Below are 19,145 nucleotides of genomic sequence, written 5' to 3'. Positions count from 1 at the left end.
AAAAGACCCACTATTTAAACCTATGATTAATGATATGCACAAACAATGAGACCTGTCCAAACAACGCAGCATAAACTTTCCTTTCTTTTTATTTTTAGAACTTGAAACATGTTTGTGATTTTATTTTACTTTATTTATTTATTTAAGAACATCTTCTTACTGCACACAGGAAAATGAAAACCCTCTGCAGTCTGTAAAGGAAGACATCGGAACTGGCAGGACCTGCAGTGCTTTCTGGGTAATGAAGTTTATTTTCTGATTTTCTGTTCTATATGTGTTATGACTGGGAGTTCTGGATGGCTAGTCAGCACTGCTGTTGTTAAGCCTGGAACAGAGAAATCTTGGCTGCCTCTGTGTGGTACCACATGATAACCATGCCTGTGGTACTTTTATCCCTCCAGAACCCTACTGTAAATTACCCTGCCTCTAGCATGTATTCCAAGTAGCAGTAGCCAGCTAGGAATAAAACAAAATCAGTGCCTGTCCTCAGGGAACTTAGGACCTGCAGAGAGTCAAACAGCAGGTGTCCAAACCCAACAGAGCAGGGTTGCAGTACAAGGAAGCCCCCAGCCTGAAGCATAAAAGGCAGTCTTGGAGGTCCTGGTAGTTGGCCCACTTCTGGGGCAGGACAGTCAGTGTCACTGAAGGAACAGTGATGAGGGTCAGGAGTCCAGATATAACTGTGTGGAACACTGGAGGCAAGGAAGACCCTGCCTTATTCTAGATATTACCTTTACTTTTCTTTCCTCTTCTGTTTTTCTGACCTCCAATGGGAGATCCTAGGTGTGGATGCTTTGATTTAGACTTTGCAACATTACTGAGTGCCTTCACCGGTTTACCTTAATTGAAATATAGTCCATGGTTGTCCAGCTCAGACAGTGTCCATGGAGAGTCCGAACTCTAAGAAATCCCCAGGGGATGCAGTTGCAGCAGGAGTCCCCCCCAACCTCACATCTGACATTTTGATAAGTGATATCAACAGACATATCTTGCTAGTCTATATTTCCCACGTCTAGAGCTTTTGTCTAAAGCTAACAAAAGCTAACATTTCATTGAGTGATTATCAACAGACGTTTGGCTATTTTGTGATTCAAGACTGATGTCTTTATTATATTTTTGCTTCATGTTATTTCACACTGAATTATAATTTTTATTTGCAGTGATTTTGTTGCCAGAGGGTCTTTCCCCTGCTAGACAAGTTTTTAACCACTGAACTATATCCCCAGCTACAAAATTACATTTATTCATTTCTTTGGTGATGCTGGGCCTTGAACCCAGGTTCCTGTCTGTGCTAGGTAAAAGCTCTACCACTGAGCTACATCTCCAGTTACAGAGTTTTTTGCTGAATACACCATTATTTTGAAATTTTGATATAAAACAAATGTGCTTTGGACAATTAGTTACACCCAACCATCTCCTTTCCAGCTTCAGTCGCTCGTTACTGATGCGTCCCATGGCAAAGGGTTTCACATAATAGAAGACTATCTCCAGCAGAAGGAGAGCCACGTGCCTCAAAAATACAACCAACGTCTCCTACACCATCTTGACAGATCGATAAATCAGGCAAGTGGTTTGCTTTGTCTGGGGACTGAAATGCCCATGTATGTGCACTGGGAAGTGTTCTGAAGTCAGTGTGTTCTGATGCCCAGGAACTGGATAAAAATGAGTTCCAGAATTGTTCCCTGCTGCTGAAATGTATCCAGAGATTCTGCAAAGATGACCAGGGCCAAGAAGAGCCCTTGCTAATTCAGCAGGGACTGATCCCAAAGATAAGTGCACTTTCCATTTAGGAGGCTTGGGGCAATTTAGAAAGCCAGTGTGAGGAGCTGAGGATTCTGCTCAAGAGGGAAGCCAAGAGCTTGCCTGAGGTGTGTGAGGGCCTGGGTGGGGGATAAAATAAAAACTAACATGCTGGGGTGGTGGTGAGTGATTTTAATCCCAGCATTTGGAGACCTAGGAGGACCTTTGAGTTCAAGCCCAGCCTGGTTTACAGAGTAAGTTCAGGACAGCCAGGACTACACAAGAGAAACCCTTTTTCAAACAAACAAATGAACAAACAAAATAAAGCAAACTCAAAACAAAAAGCTATTATGCATTTAATTAGTTTGCTATGTTTTCTTCTTTGAAATCAAATTTGAAAAAAAAAAAAAAATGAAGTCCATACTTGTTGCCTCTGCCCCATACATACCTGTTGGGTGGGGCATTTCAGTTATCAATATATCTGAAGTCTGGGGATTGACTCCAGACCCAGCATAGCCTGGTAAATGCTCTACTATTGAGCCAAGTCCTCACCCCTCAGGCGGAGCATGTTGAGGGCATAGAGAATCACACAGTTGTGTAATAAATGACCACTGTTCTTGACAAGCCCGTGTGGTGATGGCATTTTGCTGGGAGAAAGGGAACAATGTGGGCTCTAGACCAGGCTGGTCTTAAACTTGCTATGTGGATGATCTTGAGCTTCTTCTCTTCCTGCCTACAGCTCCTGAGTTCTGGGCATAAAATGCAAGGCTTTCTGCATGATGCAACTAAGTAATTTCCCAAGCCCCTATTTATTTATTTATTTATTTATTTATTTATTTATTTATTTATTATAGTGTTGTGTGTGTGTGTGTGTGTGTGTGTGTAAGTGCCTGTGGTACCCAGAGCTACCAGAGCTTCTGGAGCTAGAGTTTATAGGTGGTTGTTTATAGGTGGTTGTGAGCTGCCAGATATAGGTGACTAGACCCAAACTCTCGTCCTCTGCAAGAGCAATTCCTGTTCTAACCGCTGAGCCATCTTTACAGCCCTCTATATATCTAGTTGTTGTTTTCTGAGACATTTGAGGCTAGCTTCAAACTCATAGCGGTCTTCCTGTCTCAGCCTCCCCAAGTGCTGGGCTTGAAGTTGTATGTTGTGTGTTGCTAAGCTCAGCTAGTAATGGCATGCTAGGGATTATTTCAGAGACTTTAGGGAAGATGAGGCAATCAGGGAGCTGGTCTCTGTAGACTTCCTGAACATGACCAAACACAGAAAGCTTATCAAAATGTCCCATTGACCTTAACACATTTTCTTTATTCTTTCTAAATCCTCAATCCAAAAACAAAACAAAACAAAACAAAAAAAGGGGGGAGGGGATAGAGTTTTTTTTTTTTTTTTTTTGCTTATCTGTGTCACAAGAGACTGCTCTTTTAAAGCAGCCAAGTAATAATGCTGAGTATGTATATTAATGGCAGCTGGGGGCAAAGCAGTTTGCAAATCATTACTGCAGCTCTCACCTCTACAGGGCTAGGTTTCTGTTGCCCTGCTTATTAGAGAGAAGGTGGGAGGGAGGGAATGCGGTGGCTGAAGGCAATTAGGAGAGTGATAAACCTCTGTTCTACCTCCTGGGCTGTCTAGCTCAGAGAGACTGATTGGGCCAAGAAGGAACCATTTTAAAATAAACTGCCGCTCATTCTGGAGCTCTGCCCCTTCCAGGGAAAGACTAAACTGTAGGGTTTCCCAAACTCTTTTCTGCTTTTTTTTTTTTTTTTTTTTTTTTTTTTTTAAGTTTTACTTAATGTCATTGGGTGTGTGTTGTGTTTAGTGTGTGTGTGTGTGTGTGTGTATGTATGTGTATGTGTGTGTACGCATGCGCGAGTGCCACAGAGTGTGTGTGTGTGTGTGTGTGTGTGTAGAGGTCAGAGGACAGCTTTTGGGTGTCAGTTCTTTCCTCCTCCCTCCATGGGTTCTGGTAACAAAATTCAGGTCATCAGGCTTGACGGCAAACACTTCTACCAGTTGAGTTTTTAAAATGTTACGGAGGACATTAAAGACAATGGTGACTCAGCATTGCAATCCCAGCTATATGGGATTCTAATGCAAGAAGATAAGTTCAAAGTAAGTCTGGGCTGCAGAGTGAGTTCAAGAGCAGCCTGGGCAGCTTAGACATTGTCTCAAAATAAAAGGTTAAGGATATTCCTCCTGTGGGGCTTTTCCTACTCTTCGGAGTTCTTTATCATTTCCCCCTAATAAATCTATGTTTGCCTTTTCCAACAGTAAAAGAAGATAACAGGTAAAAAGAGAACTAGGGATATAGTTCAGAGGTATTGGATGAGACCCAATACCCAATACCATTAAAAACAAAAGGCATGGTTTAATTTTGTATTTGATGCTCCTTAACTCCTGATGTCCTAATAGAGGGCAAAGAAGAGATGAGCCTCAAAGGAAATGGAGCAGGAATGTCCCACAGGCACTTTGGAACCTAAGCTGATTGCTAGGGAGTTGTGGATTGGGATATGCCTCAACCTGTTTTTCTTATTTAGGTCTTAAAGACTATATTAGATACTTCACTCATTTCTACCACAAAAGGCCTTAAGTAAATTCAGGAAGTATTTGTTTTGGCTCATAGATTAGGGGGTAAAGTCCATCATGATGGGAGTCAATGGATGGAGGAGGATGGCATAGCTCGTCACCTTGCATTCACAGTCAGGAAGGCCAAAGAATTGAAGGCTGGTGCTTAGTTCTTTCTATTGAGTCTAGGACCCCAGCTTGTAAGATAGTGCCATCCACAATTGTGATGAATCTTCTCTACCTGGTTAATTCTTCTGGAAACTCTGCACAGACATACCCAGAGGTGTGTTTCCATGGTGATTCTAAATCCAGTCAAGTTGACAATGAAGGTTAATTATAAATACTCTCCCAATATGTAAAAAGTAAAAACAGGTCAAATCAAATCACTACTGGATTTTGAAATGGAATTTTCCATGTTCTATCCAAACTCTATTTGATGATGAGATTGTCACAACTATTCAGGCATCTTCTGCAGGGTGTGTCACTTCATGTACATTTTGGACCAACAAGAGTGGATAGGTATTGTCAAGGAAAAAGGGATACTCACGTGTGTACTGAAAAACTAACTGTAGGCTCATCACATAGTGTACTTAGGAGTTGATTACACTTTATAGGGTAAGAATTCCCTGCAGAAAGTTCTGTCCTTAAGATCTAGGAGGAGTCAGCACCATATCCTTAAGCCATTGCTACTGTCCTGAGATGAAGCTGGGCCTCTGGTAGAGGATGTACCATTGTGGCACACAAAAGGGCTTAGGGAATACTTCTTATTCTTAAACATTGGTCGACTCTGCAGCAGACATCCCCTTTCCAACTCAAGAGTTGTATATCAACAGTCATGTCACTGATGCTATGTTCAACCAATTATTTATGATTTTGTATGCATGTGTTTTCTTACCCCCTTCTCTCTCTCCCTCTCTCCACCGTGTGTGTGTGTGTGTGTGTGTGTGTGTGTGTGTGTGTGAGAGAGAGAGAGAGAGAGAGAGAGAGAGAGAGAGAGAGAGACTAGAGATTGAACCCAGACTTTGCATGCTACACAGGTGCTCTACCACTAAGTTGTATCTCTTGGCCTGTTCTCTGTTTCAATGAATGGCCAGTCTCAGCAAAACTGGTCCAAAGATGACCCATACTTTGCTGAGCACATCTATTTCAAGATATCAGGGAAGTTATTTCCAACTATCCCAAGAATAGCATGAAATTGAACTTATATTCCTATGGGGGAAGGAGAAAGATACCAAGGATAGGGTATATTTTCTATAGCCATGAAGGCGTCTGCAGCAATGTCCAAACTGTTCATCTTTTAAATTTAGTTTGTGAGAGGCTCTCTAGGCTGGCCTTGTATTCACAGAAGACTCCTGCCTCATCTTCCTAAGTCTTGGGCTTATAGGCATGCTCTATCACACCTGGCTCATTCACCTTTTTTGATCTTCATCAAGTATCCCATTCTTACTAATGTGTGTGGCTTTCCTTATGGTAATTCTGGACCATTTGCATCCTTTCTGACTTGTTCCTGATGGACGGGAAGACTATTTTATGTGATGAAAAGGTCTTCAGGCTGCTTTTTCTCTACTGGGATATTATCTTGTAAATCTTGTGGAGTAGGTGGTACTCACTTGGGCCATGTGGTTCCATCAAATGTCTCTTCTATCTACATGGTTTCCTGGTTTGAACGGGTGACAGGATTTCTGATCACGGAAGACCTGGCCTCAGATGCACAGCTGATGAACACCATGGGAGACTTCCTTGACACTGCCCTGGTAAGGACTGAAGTGCTTCCAGGGATGATGCCCACAGTGATGGGCAGGAATCTAAGTGATTTGTAAAACTTCCTTTTGTTTTAAGTTTGGGTTTAAAAAGAAATCTTATGAGAAGTTGGCATTTTATAAGATAGGAATTCAAAAAGACTGCCATACTTTATGGTTAAGTCATTGTGTGAAAGAGTGACAGACATTAATATATTCAACCAATTATGTAGGAAAGTTAGAATTCACTTATTTTATATATTCAAATATGTTACATGTTTGACTATAGGGAACACGCTCATGTTAATGTGGTAACTGTGATACTAACCGTCTTCTAGTGGATTTTTAATTCTGTCTGCGTTCAGTTTCTGTCAGTTAGCATTCATGCATTGGTGTCGGAATGTGTGATGCTTTGAAATAACATGCTGTACTTTTCCTTCCCTTTTATTAGATCATTTCCAGGCACAGCAGGAAAGGTATGTATATGAGCAGTTACTAATTGCCTATTTTTCATAAAGAGACTAATTTGGCACCAATGGTTTAAATGGCAGGCAAGGATGAAATTTAAACATGCCTGGATTTATCAACCACCCCACATAGTCCTACTGTGACGGTGGAAGGCATTTTGTTGTAAAGCGTGTCTCAGTTTTCTGCAATGTATTTTGCTTAGTGGTTCTTGTCACTGCTGTAGCTGTCTTTCCTCTATTCAGGGAATGGAAGGCCACGTTGTCTCCAAAGCACCAGGAGTCTAACTGGGTTTGGATTTGGTTTTTGTCTAGGTTCACATGCTAGATGCCTGGGTCTGTTGAGCCTAATGTGAAATAGTGAGATCACGGAGGCACAGCTCTGTGAAGGCATTAATCAGGCATGGGACTAGATAACTAATGAGAATGGGAACTGTTTAGTTGTAATTACTTCTTAGAAAGAGTTTGGCTGCTGCCTTTTGCTTTTGTCCTCTCTGCTTCCCATGTGTCCTTTTCCACATCGTGTTCCTGCCACTGTGGCTCTGTCCACCATGGCTTTCTCCCCAGAACTCACAGACCATACTTTTCAGCCTCCAGAACTGTGAGCTAAATCATCTTCTTTGTTAAGTGGACCCAGCTTCAGGTATCTGGTTATAGCAGCAGACAGTTGCCCGAGACACAAACCAGCAAAGATTTAGCTACCATTGATTTAACTAGGAACTGATGCAGATACACTTTGGAGCCAATGAAGATAGCTTTGTCTTTCCAGAGCATACAAAGCAAAATACCAAAAAGGCAAAGTTTCGTTCCATCCAGTTCCAGTTAAAGTGTAGTTTGGTATTTTGAATTATGACAGCTCAGAAGCAAAGGCACACTTGGGATATTTGAGCATCCCGGAACACATGGCCATCACAATGTGAAACATCATTTTCCTGGGGTGCTATTTGGTTTTAAGAAGATGTTAACAAGGTGATGTTATGTGATGTTATGTTCCCCAATAGATGGTGACTGAATTAGTTTTTTTTTTTTTTTTTTTTTTTTTTTGTCACTGACTATAAATGCCCATTAAGAAGCAGCTTACAGAAGGGAGAGATTTATTTCACCTCAGGGTTTGAGGAGTTGCTGTCCATCATGATCAAGAATGCATAGTGGTAGGAAGCTATGAGCAGTAGGAGCATGGGGGGGGCAGCTGCTTGCTCAACACCTCAGAAGACCAGGAAGCAGAGATGAGTGATGGAGATCTGGATTTCCTAATGCATGTTGGCCCATGGCATGGTGCCACCCACTTAAAAGAATACCCCAGTTAATCTTTTCTAGAAACACCATAACAGACATACCAGAGAGATGTGACCTAAATGATTTTAAATCCAGTGAGGCCAGCAATGAAGACTATCATCCCAATCCCCAGCTGCTGTAATATAATTTTGAAGGGCATCACTAGGGTGTGGGCAGGGCATGGTCAGAACTTTTGAGCATCTTACGACGTTGTATCTCTGACTGTGGTTCAACAGAATTCTTGCTTTGCCATCTGTTTCCATCTTAGCCATGCTTCATTCTCTTGTGTTATTGAAATTGTGAGCAGAAAGACGTGAGTGTATGCACACATACCGTTGTTTAGAATATGAGAGTGTATGCACACACACCGTTGTTTTACATGGCTCACGAATGCTGAAATCTAGTCTTCAGGGAAATTTGCTCTTTGATAGTTTTATCTGCAAAAATGCTCAGTTCTGGCACTGCCCACTCACCCCACATCCCCCCCCCCCCCAGTGCTCAGTGTATTTAGAGAGTTTTCAAGCTTTCCTCAGAAGGCGTTGTTCTTCATTGCTTCTTCCTAGATCTCAATTCTTAAGCCCGACATTTTCCCTCGAGGATGGCGGTGGTCCTTCTCAGGGCTGCCCTCCACTCTTTACTTGGTGTGCAAACAAAGTGCTGCTTTTCGTGGGCATTCCTGCCAACTGGTTGACTGCTAGGTTTAGTAGAGGAAAACTAAGGTAGAGGGAACAAATAGGGCATTTTCTTCCTTCTGTTGGGTGCCACCTCCTGAAGTATCTCCATTGTCCCTGTGGTTCTGGCTCAGCTGTGCCTGTAACTTTTGTAAGATTGTTGTGAGTTGTTCTCTCTCCTTCCCTCCCTCCCTCCCCCTCCCTCCCTCCCTTCCTCCCTCCCTTCCTCCTTCCCTCCCTCTCTCCCTCCCTCCCTTCTTCCCTCTCTCTCTCCCTCCCTTCCTCCCTCCCTCCCTCTCTCCCTCCCTCCCTTCTTCCCTCTCTCCCTCCCCCTCCCTTCTTCCCTCTCTCTCCTTCTCTCCCTCTCTCCCTTACTCACTCCCTCCCTCTCTCCCTCCCTTCCTTCTTCCCTCTCTCCTTCTCTCCCTCCCTCCCTCCCTCCCTCCCCCATTCCTTCATTTCCTCTGTAGCTATCACAGACCACCTTAGAGAATCAATGTACATGAAGAACAGTTTGTTGTGGCTCATAGTTTCAGGGATTTCTGTGATCAGCTGGCCCCACTGTTTGGGCCTGAGGTGAAACAGAATATTAGTGGCCTGTGGCCGAGAGGTCATTTCACAGTGGCCAGGAAAGAGAGAGAACAAAGGGCTAGGGAGGAACATGCATCAGTGGCCTGTTTCCTCCAACCAGATCTTCCCTGCCCTGCTGCCCTTAGTAGCCCATTGAGCTGGGAATTCACCAATGAGGTTAACACAGCCATGGAGTTGGCACCTCATGCCCATTCACATAGAACATTTTATGTTCAAACCATAGTGCTGGTCTTGACTGGTTTCTTCTTAGGACCCGCAGTGCAGTGGTGTAGGGAACAGTGGGCAGTGGCTTCCTGGTGATGTGAATCTGGGGGTTGCCTCTCTGTTCCCAGCTTGCTTCTCAGCTTTCCTTGTCTAACCAATGATTCTCATGTATTAAACCCTCAAGACTTAAATATCTACACTGGCTTGAAGTTTTATCTATGCTTTTGTTCTTGCTTATGTCTACTTTCATTTTAGCCTGGTGTTTTTTTTTCATGCAAATTTTCTGCAAATTTATTTCATAGTTGTGTTGTCAACCCTAGGGACAATGAGGCAGACACTTCCTGCTTTGAAAAACTTCTCAGAAATTCTTAGTTCTGCTACCCCTCTGTTATCCAAGCCCTCCTGTGGCACAGGGCTTGTCACTTTTTTGTTAGTTAGTGTGACACATATAGACACCCAAAGAGTCTTGCTGGCCATCCAGGCTTTGTTAGAATGTTTGAATCTAATCTGATGGGTACCAGGTCTGGCTCAGTTTCTGTTTTTCCCTGTTTATCTGCTCATGCTAGTGTGGCCCATTTGTACTGAACACAGCACTATACTTCCCAGTTTTGTCTCCTACAATTGTATAGTTATACCGGGGTAAACGCTATATACTTTGTGGTAAATAACTTACATATTGAGATGACACATCTGAACCTACCAAAATTGTACTCTGACCTGGCATTATTTTGTGTGGTAGTCACTATTATTTCCACTTAATAAAAGTCCACAAACAAATTATGTAAAAGGTAATTTAGTTATGTATAAAATAGCATCTCTCATTCTGTTTTTTTAAATGTATAAATAGCTGTGGAAATTTCTGTGTTATATTATTGAAGACCAACTTATTTAAAAGTTCCTGAATCATTGCTATAGACCTTATAGCAGGTTTAATCTGTATATTATGTATAACATTTATATTACTATGTAATACAAATTCATATAAACCATGCAAACAGCACAACCCACGTGTGTGTACTTAGAACATTGCCCATGGTGGACAGAAAATGGCTTTGTTCAGGTTGCAGGGGTGACAGTGAGGCCACCCATACTTTGCTTAGAGTGCTGTTACAGTCCTTTGATGGTATTTGTGACAATAAGTGTCTTGTAGCCTAGGGGTGCTGTGGCTTGGAGCTGGCTGTCACCTGCCTCTTGCCTAGACTGTGGTTGTGTGCTGTATGCTGCTCCTGGCTTGTACATCTTACTGCTGCATGGCAGTCAGTTCCCACTCTTTCCAGCACCCACTTGATGCTCTTACAATTGTGCTTTCAGGGTCAATCCAGATGTTGGACTCCTTCATATTTAGTTTAGGATTCTTGGTGACAGAAGGCACCGTGAAGCCCTCCATTCAGCAGGAGGTGAGTTGTAACTAAACCGTAGGTCAGCGGTTGCTCTGGAAGGCATGTGTGAGTTTTCATTTTGTTTCTTTCCCACGGATCTGACTTCCAATTCTGAGCAGGCTCTGAGTACTCTGAACGGCATTTTGGACGCTGCACCCCGGGAAGAGAGAAGAAAGGTCTCTTCAGCAGAAGGCACATGTGATCTTATGTAAGTGATACTCAGGTGGTGGTGTAAGCCCCACATCTCTGTGCTGTTCTTTATCCTCTTCACACGCACCTACTTCATTCCTTCCTTCAGCGGGAATCTTGTAAGCTCACCAAGAATCAGGCTGGGAAGAACCGAAGCCCAAAGGGTAGACTTTGCCAGGCTTTGGTCTTAATAGCACAGGGTTTTGTTTTGCTGTTGATTTGTATTTTGCAATGAATTTATGGGCCAAAATGCTTTCTCAGATGATTAGGTGATTGTGAACTCCGTTGTTGACTTATGGAAGGATGTCAAGGGGTATGCATATATGTGTGTGCCCATACATACATGCATAAACACACACACACACACACACACACACACACACACACACACACACACGGTTTTAGTGGCCCAGTTGTGGCTACATAGATCTTAGAATGTGATGTTTGAGGATTTGAAGATAAGGTTTTAAAATAAGATGAAGTGAATTGCAAACACACACCTGTTTTGAAATTTGGACTTATCACACATCTATGAGTATGGCTAGCCATCAAGGAGGACATCTTGGTGACAGCAACCATTCCTGTGACATGCTGTGAACAGAGAGCCACCACAGAACAAAGCAGTGCTTGCTGAACAGGGTCTGTTGTCCATTGTGATAGTCTATGAATGGTGTGACTTTGGCTGAGTTATTTATTGAAAAATGCCTTGACTTCACTGGTAAGGATCACCACTATTTATTTTGCTTTTCTTGAGGGTGAGCAAGTATCTGTGGATGATATCGAGTCTTTTGGACCTATCCCAAGGAGTAGTATAACTGGGTCACGTGGTAGATTCAGTTTTAGCTTTTAGATTTCTCTACTGATTTCCATAATGGCTGCACCAATTTGCAGTCCCAGCAACAATGAATGAGGGTTTAATTTCCCCCACAACATTTGTTGTCAGCTGTTCTATTGATCTTTGCCATTCAGACTGGAGAAAGATGAAATCTTAAACTTGATTTGCATTTTCCTAATTGCTAGAGATGATGAACATTTTTGGGGTATTTCTTGGCCATTCTTATTTTGACAACTCGGGGCTCAGCTCATTGTTTTGAATGGGGATTTTTTTTAAAGTTCTTTGTATGTTCTGGATAGTAACTTCTCTCTACTCTGGACTTTCTTTTTCCTTGGGTGACTATTTCATTAGCTGTGCAGAAGCTTATCAGTTCATGAAGTCAAACTGTCCATCGTTGCTCTTAACTCTTGAGCAAATGGAAAGGACTTCCTGACTAGGACTCCTACACCTATGTAATGGAGGATTGTGGCTGTGATTCCTTCTAGAAGTTCAGTGTTTCACATTTATGTCTTTGATCCCTCTGGAACTAGTTTTTGTGCAAGAGTTAGATACAGTACCAATTTCATTCTTCTGCACTTGGACATCCAGTTTTCCCAGCACCATTCATTGAAGATGATTTCTTTTTCCCAGCTTATGGTTTTGGCACTTGGTCAAATGTTTTTTTTTTGTTTGTTTGTTTGTTTATTTTTGTTTTTGTTTTTTCGAGACAGGGTTTCTCTGTGGCTTTTGGAGGCTGTCCTGGAACTAGATTTTGTAGACCAGGCTGGTTTTGAACTCACAGAGATCTGCCTGCCTCTGCCTCCCAAGTGCTGGGAGGAATTTATTTATTATTTATTATTTTGTCAAATAATAAAAGTGTCGGAAGTTACAGGTGAGTTATTCATGTTTGGGTCTTGGATTTTGTTCCAGTGGTCTACATGACATTTTTGTGCCAATATCATGCTGGTTGTTTTGTTTTGGTTTTGTTCTTTGTTTTTAAATATTTGTTTGTTACATAGCTTATGATCTGGAACTGTAATCCTTCTAGCCTTGTTCTTTTTGCTCAGGATGGTTTTGGCTACCTGGGGTCTTTTGTGCTTTCATTTTAGGATAGATTATTTTTTTCTTCTATTGCTGTGAAGAATGAGATGGGCATTTTGTTAGAATGGTCAGTTTTACAGTGTTAATTCTACCATTCCATTAACACGGGATGTCTTTCAATGTTCCAGTATATTTATTTCCTTCTTCAAGAGGCTTACAGTTTTCATTGTAGAGGGCCTTCCCTTCCTTGGTTCAGTTTATTCCTACATTTTTTTTTATTTTCTTTGAGGCTATTGTGAATGGGAGTGTGTTCATTATGTCTTTCCTATATGTGCAAGTTGGTTTGTACAAGTTGGTTCTGTATTCTGCTATATTTCTGAATTTGCTTATCATTTCTAGAAGTTTTTGGGTAGAATGTTTGGGATCTCTCATGTCATCAGCAAATAGGGATAGCTTCAGTGCTTTTCCTATTTGTATCCCTTTAACTTTCTTCTCTTGCCTTATTGCTTCAGATAGTACTTTGAGTACAGCATTGAAAAGGTGTGAGGATAATGGGCATCCCTGTCTTGTTCCTGACTTTAGCTGGATTGCTTCAACCTTTTCTCCATTTTGGATGCTGCTGCTGTGAGTTTCTCTTATATAGCCTTTATTATGTTTAGGTATGTTTCTTCCAGCCCTACATTCTCTCAAGACTTTTATCATGAAAGAATGTTGGATTTTATCAAAGGCTTTTTCTGTATCTATTGAGATAATCATGTGATTTTTTTTGTCTTTAAGTCCATTTGTGTGGTTTATTACATTTCCTGACTGTGTATGTTGAACTGTCTGTCCCTGCATTTCAATGACAGAGCCTGGTCCTGGTGTATCATCTTTTTTATGTATGTCTGTATCCTCCTTGAGATCCACAGTCATCAGGGATGTTGGCCTGTGGTTTCCTTGTGTGTGTCTTTACTTCCTTCTGGTATTAAAGGAATACTGACTTTGTAGAAGGAAGTTCTCCTTCTGTTTCTATAGCCTTGAATAGTTTAAAAAGGACTGGTTATAGACCTTTGAATGTCTGTGGAATTCTGTTGTGAATCCACTTAGCCTTGAACTTTTTTTGTTTCTGAAAGGCTTTTTATTATTGTTTCAGTCTCCTCATTTGTTAGGATTTGTTTAGATTATTGATTTATTCTTGGTTTAATTTTGGTGGGTTGACTGAGTCTAGAAAATCTTTACTTCTTTAGATTTGTCCAGCTTAATGGAGTACATTTTAAAAATATTACCTCCTAACATTATGAATTTCATTGGTGTCTGTTGTAATGTTTCCCTGTTTATTTCTGATTCTGTTAATTGAGTTCTGTTTTGGTAGTTGGGTCAAGGGTCTGGGTCTGGAAATCTTGTTTATCTTCTCAAAGAAACCATCTGATAGCAAAGAAAAAACAAAAACAAAAGTAAAAATCTAATAAATACACAAGTGAAGATGTGTGTGGTGTGTGAAGATTAGTCTCATTACTAGACAATGAATGGGCCAAAGGCAAAAAGGAAGAAATAGCTTCCTGGAATTAAATGGAAACTCAACGCAAATAAACCTCTTGAACACCTTGAAAGCTGTCCTGTGAGGGAATGCTATGCCTCTAAGTGCCTCTGCTAAAATGTCAGAAAAAGAACACAGAAAGGTGTCTTAATGATGCAACTAGAAACGCTGGGGGTGGGGTGGGGAGAAACCAAATCTAAACTCAGTCCATAGTACTAACAAAAATCAGAGCAGAAATCAATAAAATAGAAACAAAGAAAATGATACAAAACTCTAAGAAACCTCAAACTTCACAAGCAGATCATTGGATGGGTCTGCAGATCTTAGGAAGATAAATTCACTTCATGAAAGAGAAAATGAAGCCTCGAAAATACAGTAACTTCTAGCTTCTTTGAAAATGCAAATCAAGATTGGAGAGATGGCTCAGTGGTTAAGAGCTCTGGCTCTTCTTCCAGAGGACCCAGGTTCAATTCCCAGCACCCACATGGCAGCTCACAACTGTCTGTAGCTCCAGTTCAAGGGTATCCAACACCATCACATAAACATGCATGCAGGAAAACACTAATACATGTAAAATAAAATTAAATACGTTATTTTAAAAGAAGAAAATGTTAAAAATGCATATTGGTCATCAATGTATGTCCTTGAGGAAAATTTCCATTGAAAGGTTATTTATATGCACATTGTGGAAGTTATGACACTGATCTCATGTATCTTGGTTTTAAACTTATTAATTTAATAAGGCTTCTTGATGTTCATCTCAGTAAAATGTAGTTTATGTAAATGTTTCAGGAAAGAATTGGCAAGGATGATCTTGACTGTGGGAGGTAAGCAGCATTTAGAATGTTAAATGCTTACAACATTGGACATTAGATGTATGCGGATTAATTCATGCTTCGTTTGAAGATAGGAAATTAAGATTCTGGCCTGCTGAAAACCATAATAGTTAACAGGAACCTACTGGCCAGTTTTATCACGTTTCAAAATCTTCCTTCATGTGCTTCAATTAAAATTCTTTTATGTAAAAGCCAGAGTCACAGTCCCTACTTCCTGCCTGTGACTCAGAGTTCTTTTCACTCTCAAATATAACTTTTATCTGCATAGTAATTACATGATTGCTTCATAGAGTTAAAGACATCATGTGACTGCTACCTTGTCAGTCTGTCTGATTCTGTTCCTCTTTTTACCATTACAATCATTCGAGGTCTGAGCTAAGGATATAGCTCAGCTGGGAGAGTGCTTGCCTAACTTGTACGAAGCTCTGGGTTTGAGCCCTAAATCCCCATAAACCAGGTGTGTTACAAGTCTGTTACAAGTAAGGTTTTTCCTGCTGGCCTGGACCCACCGTGGCACCAGCCCCAAATAATACACAGACACTGTATTTGATATTATGCTGTTGGCCAGTTACTAGTTTCTTATCGGCTAGCTCTGTCTTACGTATTAACCCATTTCTATTCTAAGTATTTCCACGTGGTCTCATCTTACCAGAGAGTGGGCCCAGACCTCTGTTCTCTCCAGTCTCTCCATGTTGACTCCTCCCTACTACTTCCTCGAATCCTCCTTGTCTCCTAGTCCCGCCTATCTTGCTTTCCTATTGACTAACAGTGCTTTATTCATTAACCAGTATGAGAAACATATTTACAGAATGACCTCTCCCATCACATGTCTATACTCCCAGCACTTGGGAGATGGGGAAGGAGAATCAGGAGCTTAGGGTTATCCTTGGCTATATAGAGAATCTGAGTCTACAATAGGAACTTTAAAAAAGAGAAAAGAATTATTTGGCATTTGAGCATATAGTGTAACTGCAGTAAAATACTGTACCTATAATGAGATTTTCATTTTTATTGTAGAGCTATTTGATGTGACTTGATATTTTAATATGCCTTAAATGTAATATATATATATATATATATATATATATACATATATGTATAAATACACACACACACACACACACACACACATATATATATATATTCACATTACTAGGGGTTGATTGCAGCTCCTTGTACATACCTGGAAAACATTCTACCACTGAACAATATTCCCAGCAATAGTATTTTAAAGATGTCCTCTAGATGAAACCATTTAAACCATTTATATTACCCCCTAGCAACCCTTCAGTATACTTTGGATGGACATAATGACTCTGAATGCTTGTTGCTTATTCCCAAGTGGCCTTAGCCCAAATGCTGACTTTAATGTCTTATTCTCTGTCATATTGTGAATCTCTAGATTATAGCCAGCAGGTTGCTCTTTCAGAGGCACTGTGTAGGATGGCCGTTGGAACACTGAGAAATGAGCTTGCTTTCCAGTGGTTTCATGACGCAGTCCTGGCTGAAGCTTTCAAAGAAATTAAGAACCGAGAATTTGAGACGGTGAGAACTCTGGTCATAAGAGTCTGCTTGGTCAGTATTTAGTGAGATTCCACTCAGAACTTTCCTGAGCTGTAGGCTTAGGGGAAGGTTTAATTTTCTTAAGGAAGAAAATTTTATTTTCAATATATATATATATATATATATGTATATATGTATATATACATACATATATATTATATAATGTGTATGTATGGGCGGGTGTGTGGGGGGACAGGTGTGTGAAGGAGCATGTGTATGAATGCAAATACTGCTGGAAGCCTGAAGATGGTGTTGTATCCCCTGGGCCTGGAGTTACAGGCCATTGTGAATCTCTTGACAGAGGCACTGGGTGGGGACCACAGTAGGGCTATCTGCGTAGCAGTGCATGTTCTTAACTTCAGAGCCGCCTTCCCAGCCCCTCACTGTTTAAAGTATGATGGAGTCACAATCTTAATTTTCTGTTCCCCCACATCAGTGAAATATTTGAAGGTAGCATAAACAAATATTTGGGGAACACGTGAGAAGATACGTATAAAATAGGGCTTCCTTAGAGGGAACTGATCAAGGAGACACTGAATTTGCTGGGTCCCAGCAAGGAAAACATTTGGAAGCAGGTAGAGATTTTGAATCCTCTTTAAGAGTAGGGATACAATTGGAGAAGAAAAAGCAAAGAATTGGAGCCTCGAAGAGAGAAACTGACCGTGGCAGGTGGCTGGCATCCGCATTTGGCATTTGCACTCCAGTGGTGAGAACCATAGAGTGGTTATGCTGTGTGCCACCTAGCGGCTGCAGCTGGAAACACAGATTTGTGGTGTTGGGTCTTTGTTTTGTGGAGTCTTAGGTTACTGGGATTGTTCCTAAGGAGCCCAGAATGGCTTTGTTGGGTATTGCCTTTTCCTACAATTGCTAATGTACTTCCTTCTTTTTATTTAAATTAGAATCAATCTATTTTACATGTCAATCCCAGTTCCCTCTCCCTCATATCCTTCCATGCCCCCCACCGATACCCCCCCCTTCCCAGGGAGGATGAGGCCTCCCATGGAGGGGTCATCAAATTCAGTCACTTCATTTAGGGCAGGGGCTAGGCCCTCCTCCATGTGTCTAAGCTGAGAGAGCATCCCTCTATATGAAATGGGCTCCCAAAGTCCATTCGTACACTAGGGATAAATATTGATCCACTACCCGAGGCCCCATAGACTGCCCAGGCCTCTTAAGCTAATATATTTCTTTATTCTTTTCAAAATATTTTAAATTAGGGTTAGAGTTTTAGGAAATGGTAAAATTCATCTAAAGTATCCATTTTAACGGTCTTCTAATCAAACCCCATGTGTAATTGGAATTATTACATGATTCACATTATACTAAATTTGAACCTTTATATTGTGTATCTTAGATTCTGGCTGGCATATTCACAGATGTGGTATGTTCTAAATGAGAAGGTCATGATTCCAGGCTCTTTTAGTCAACTTGAGTTTGAATTTTACCTCAATTAGAGTACCACTTGCCTGACTCAGGGAGTGTTTGTATAATGTAGATATGGTTGTGGTCTAGTGAAGTCATACTATTTCATCTGCAAAGTGGGATCAATTCCACCTTAAATAGAGGAGTTTCTTAGGGTTACTATTGCTGTGATGAAACACCACGACCAAAAGCAACATGGGCAAGAAATGAAGGGCTTATTTGACTTACAAATCTGGAATCACAGCCCACAGAAGGGAGCCAAGGCAGGAACTCAAACTAGGCAGGAACCTGGAAGGAGAAGCTGATGCAGAGGCCATGGGCAGTGCCACATACTGGCCTGGTCCTCAAGGCTTATTTACCCTACTTTCTTATAGCACCTAGTACTACTATCCCGGGGTGGGCTTTGTTCTCCTACCTCAATCACTTATGAAGAAAATCCCCTAAAGGCTTGCCTGAAAAATGTTTGGGAGACATGTTGGAAGATAAATATAGGGCTTCTTTAGAGGAAACTGAGCCAGGAGACAAGCCAAAATTTGATGGGTCTTGTGGAGGCAATTTCTCAATTAGGGTTCCCTTGTCTAAGATGATTTCAGTTCATGTCAACTTGATATAAAAACCATCCAGCACAAGGAAAATGGAGAATGAGACGATGTGGGCAACCAGGTGTTTCATTATCTGCCTCTGCAGATGATGAAAACAGTAAATTATCTCGCTTCCAAAATCATCTCTGCAATTACCTCCCGGTCCATCATCTCTATCGAATTGATTTAAGATGAAAACCTTATGCTGCTCATGTCTATTTAGGCCCAAATATAGACTTGAAGTGTGAGAAACATTTGCCTCAAAACAGCTAGTCCTTGGAAACAAAAATGAAGACAAATCTGGACCCATGTCTGGTTGTCCTCAGAATGTCAGGGCAAAGGATTCAGTGCCATGAGGACAGTTGCTTAGGAGAGTTCTAGAGGCAGTCCTTGTCCTTGGAGTAGATGGCATAGATAACCTGCCAAGGAGAGGCATAGGCTGTATGGCTTGTGCGAGGCGGGTATTAGGGAAGCATGTGCTAGATCAGTTAGTTAAATAGTGGGCTCTAACTCACCAGGGAGATCTGTTTTTCTTGCTCAGTCTTTTGCCCA

At 41.3% G+C, this 19,145-nt stretch overlaps 1 protein-coding gene across 1 annotated transcript in view; it reads left to right on the top strand.

Annotated features, from left to right (window-relative positions):
- Sycp2l (synaptonemal complex protein 2 like) overlaps positions 1-19,145 on the top strand; it is a 56,608-nt gene that overhangs the window by 3,569 nt on the left and 33,894 nt on the right. Inside the window, exons 2-9 of the mRNA XM_051194102.1 lie at positions 1,426-1,563; positions 1,650-1,769; positions 5,958-6,062; positions 6,499-6,523; positions 10,564-10,649; positions 10,751-10,839; positions 14,984-15,018; positions 16,430-16,572. Of these exons, the coding sequence (XP_051050059.1) occupies positions 1,426-1,563; positions 1,650-1,769; positions 5,958-6,062; positions 6,499-6,523; positions 10,564-10,649; positions 10,751-10,839; positions 14,984-15,018; positions 16,430-16,572 (741 nt within the window). The remainder of the gene's footprint in view (positions 1-1,425; positions 1,564-1,649; positions 1,770-5,957; positions 6,063-6,498; positions 6,524-10,563; positions 10,650-10,750; positions 10,840-14,983; positions 15,019-16,429; positions 16,573-19,145) is intronic.

Source organism: Phodopus roborovskii, unplaced genomic scaffold, assembly GCF_943737965.1.
Source record: "Phodopus roborovskii unplaced genomic scaffold, PHOROB, whole genome shotgun sequence".
Classification (NCBI taxonomy): Eukaryota; Metazoa; Chordata; class Mammalia; order Rodentia; family Cricetidae; genus Phodopus; species Phodopus roborovskii.
The sequence above is the reverse complement of the archived record's forward strand: the minus strand, read 5'-3'. Positions and strand labels throughout refer to the sequence as shown.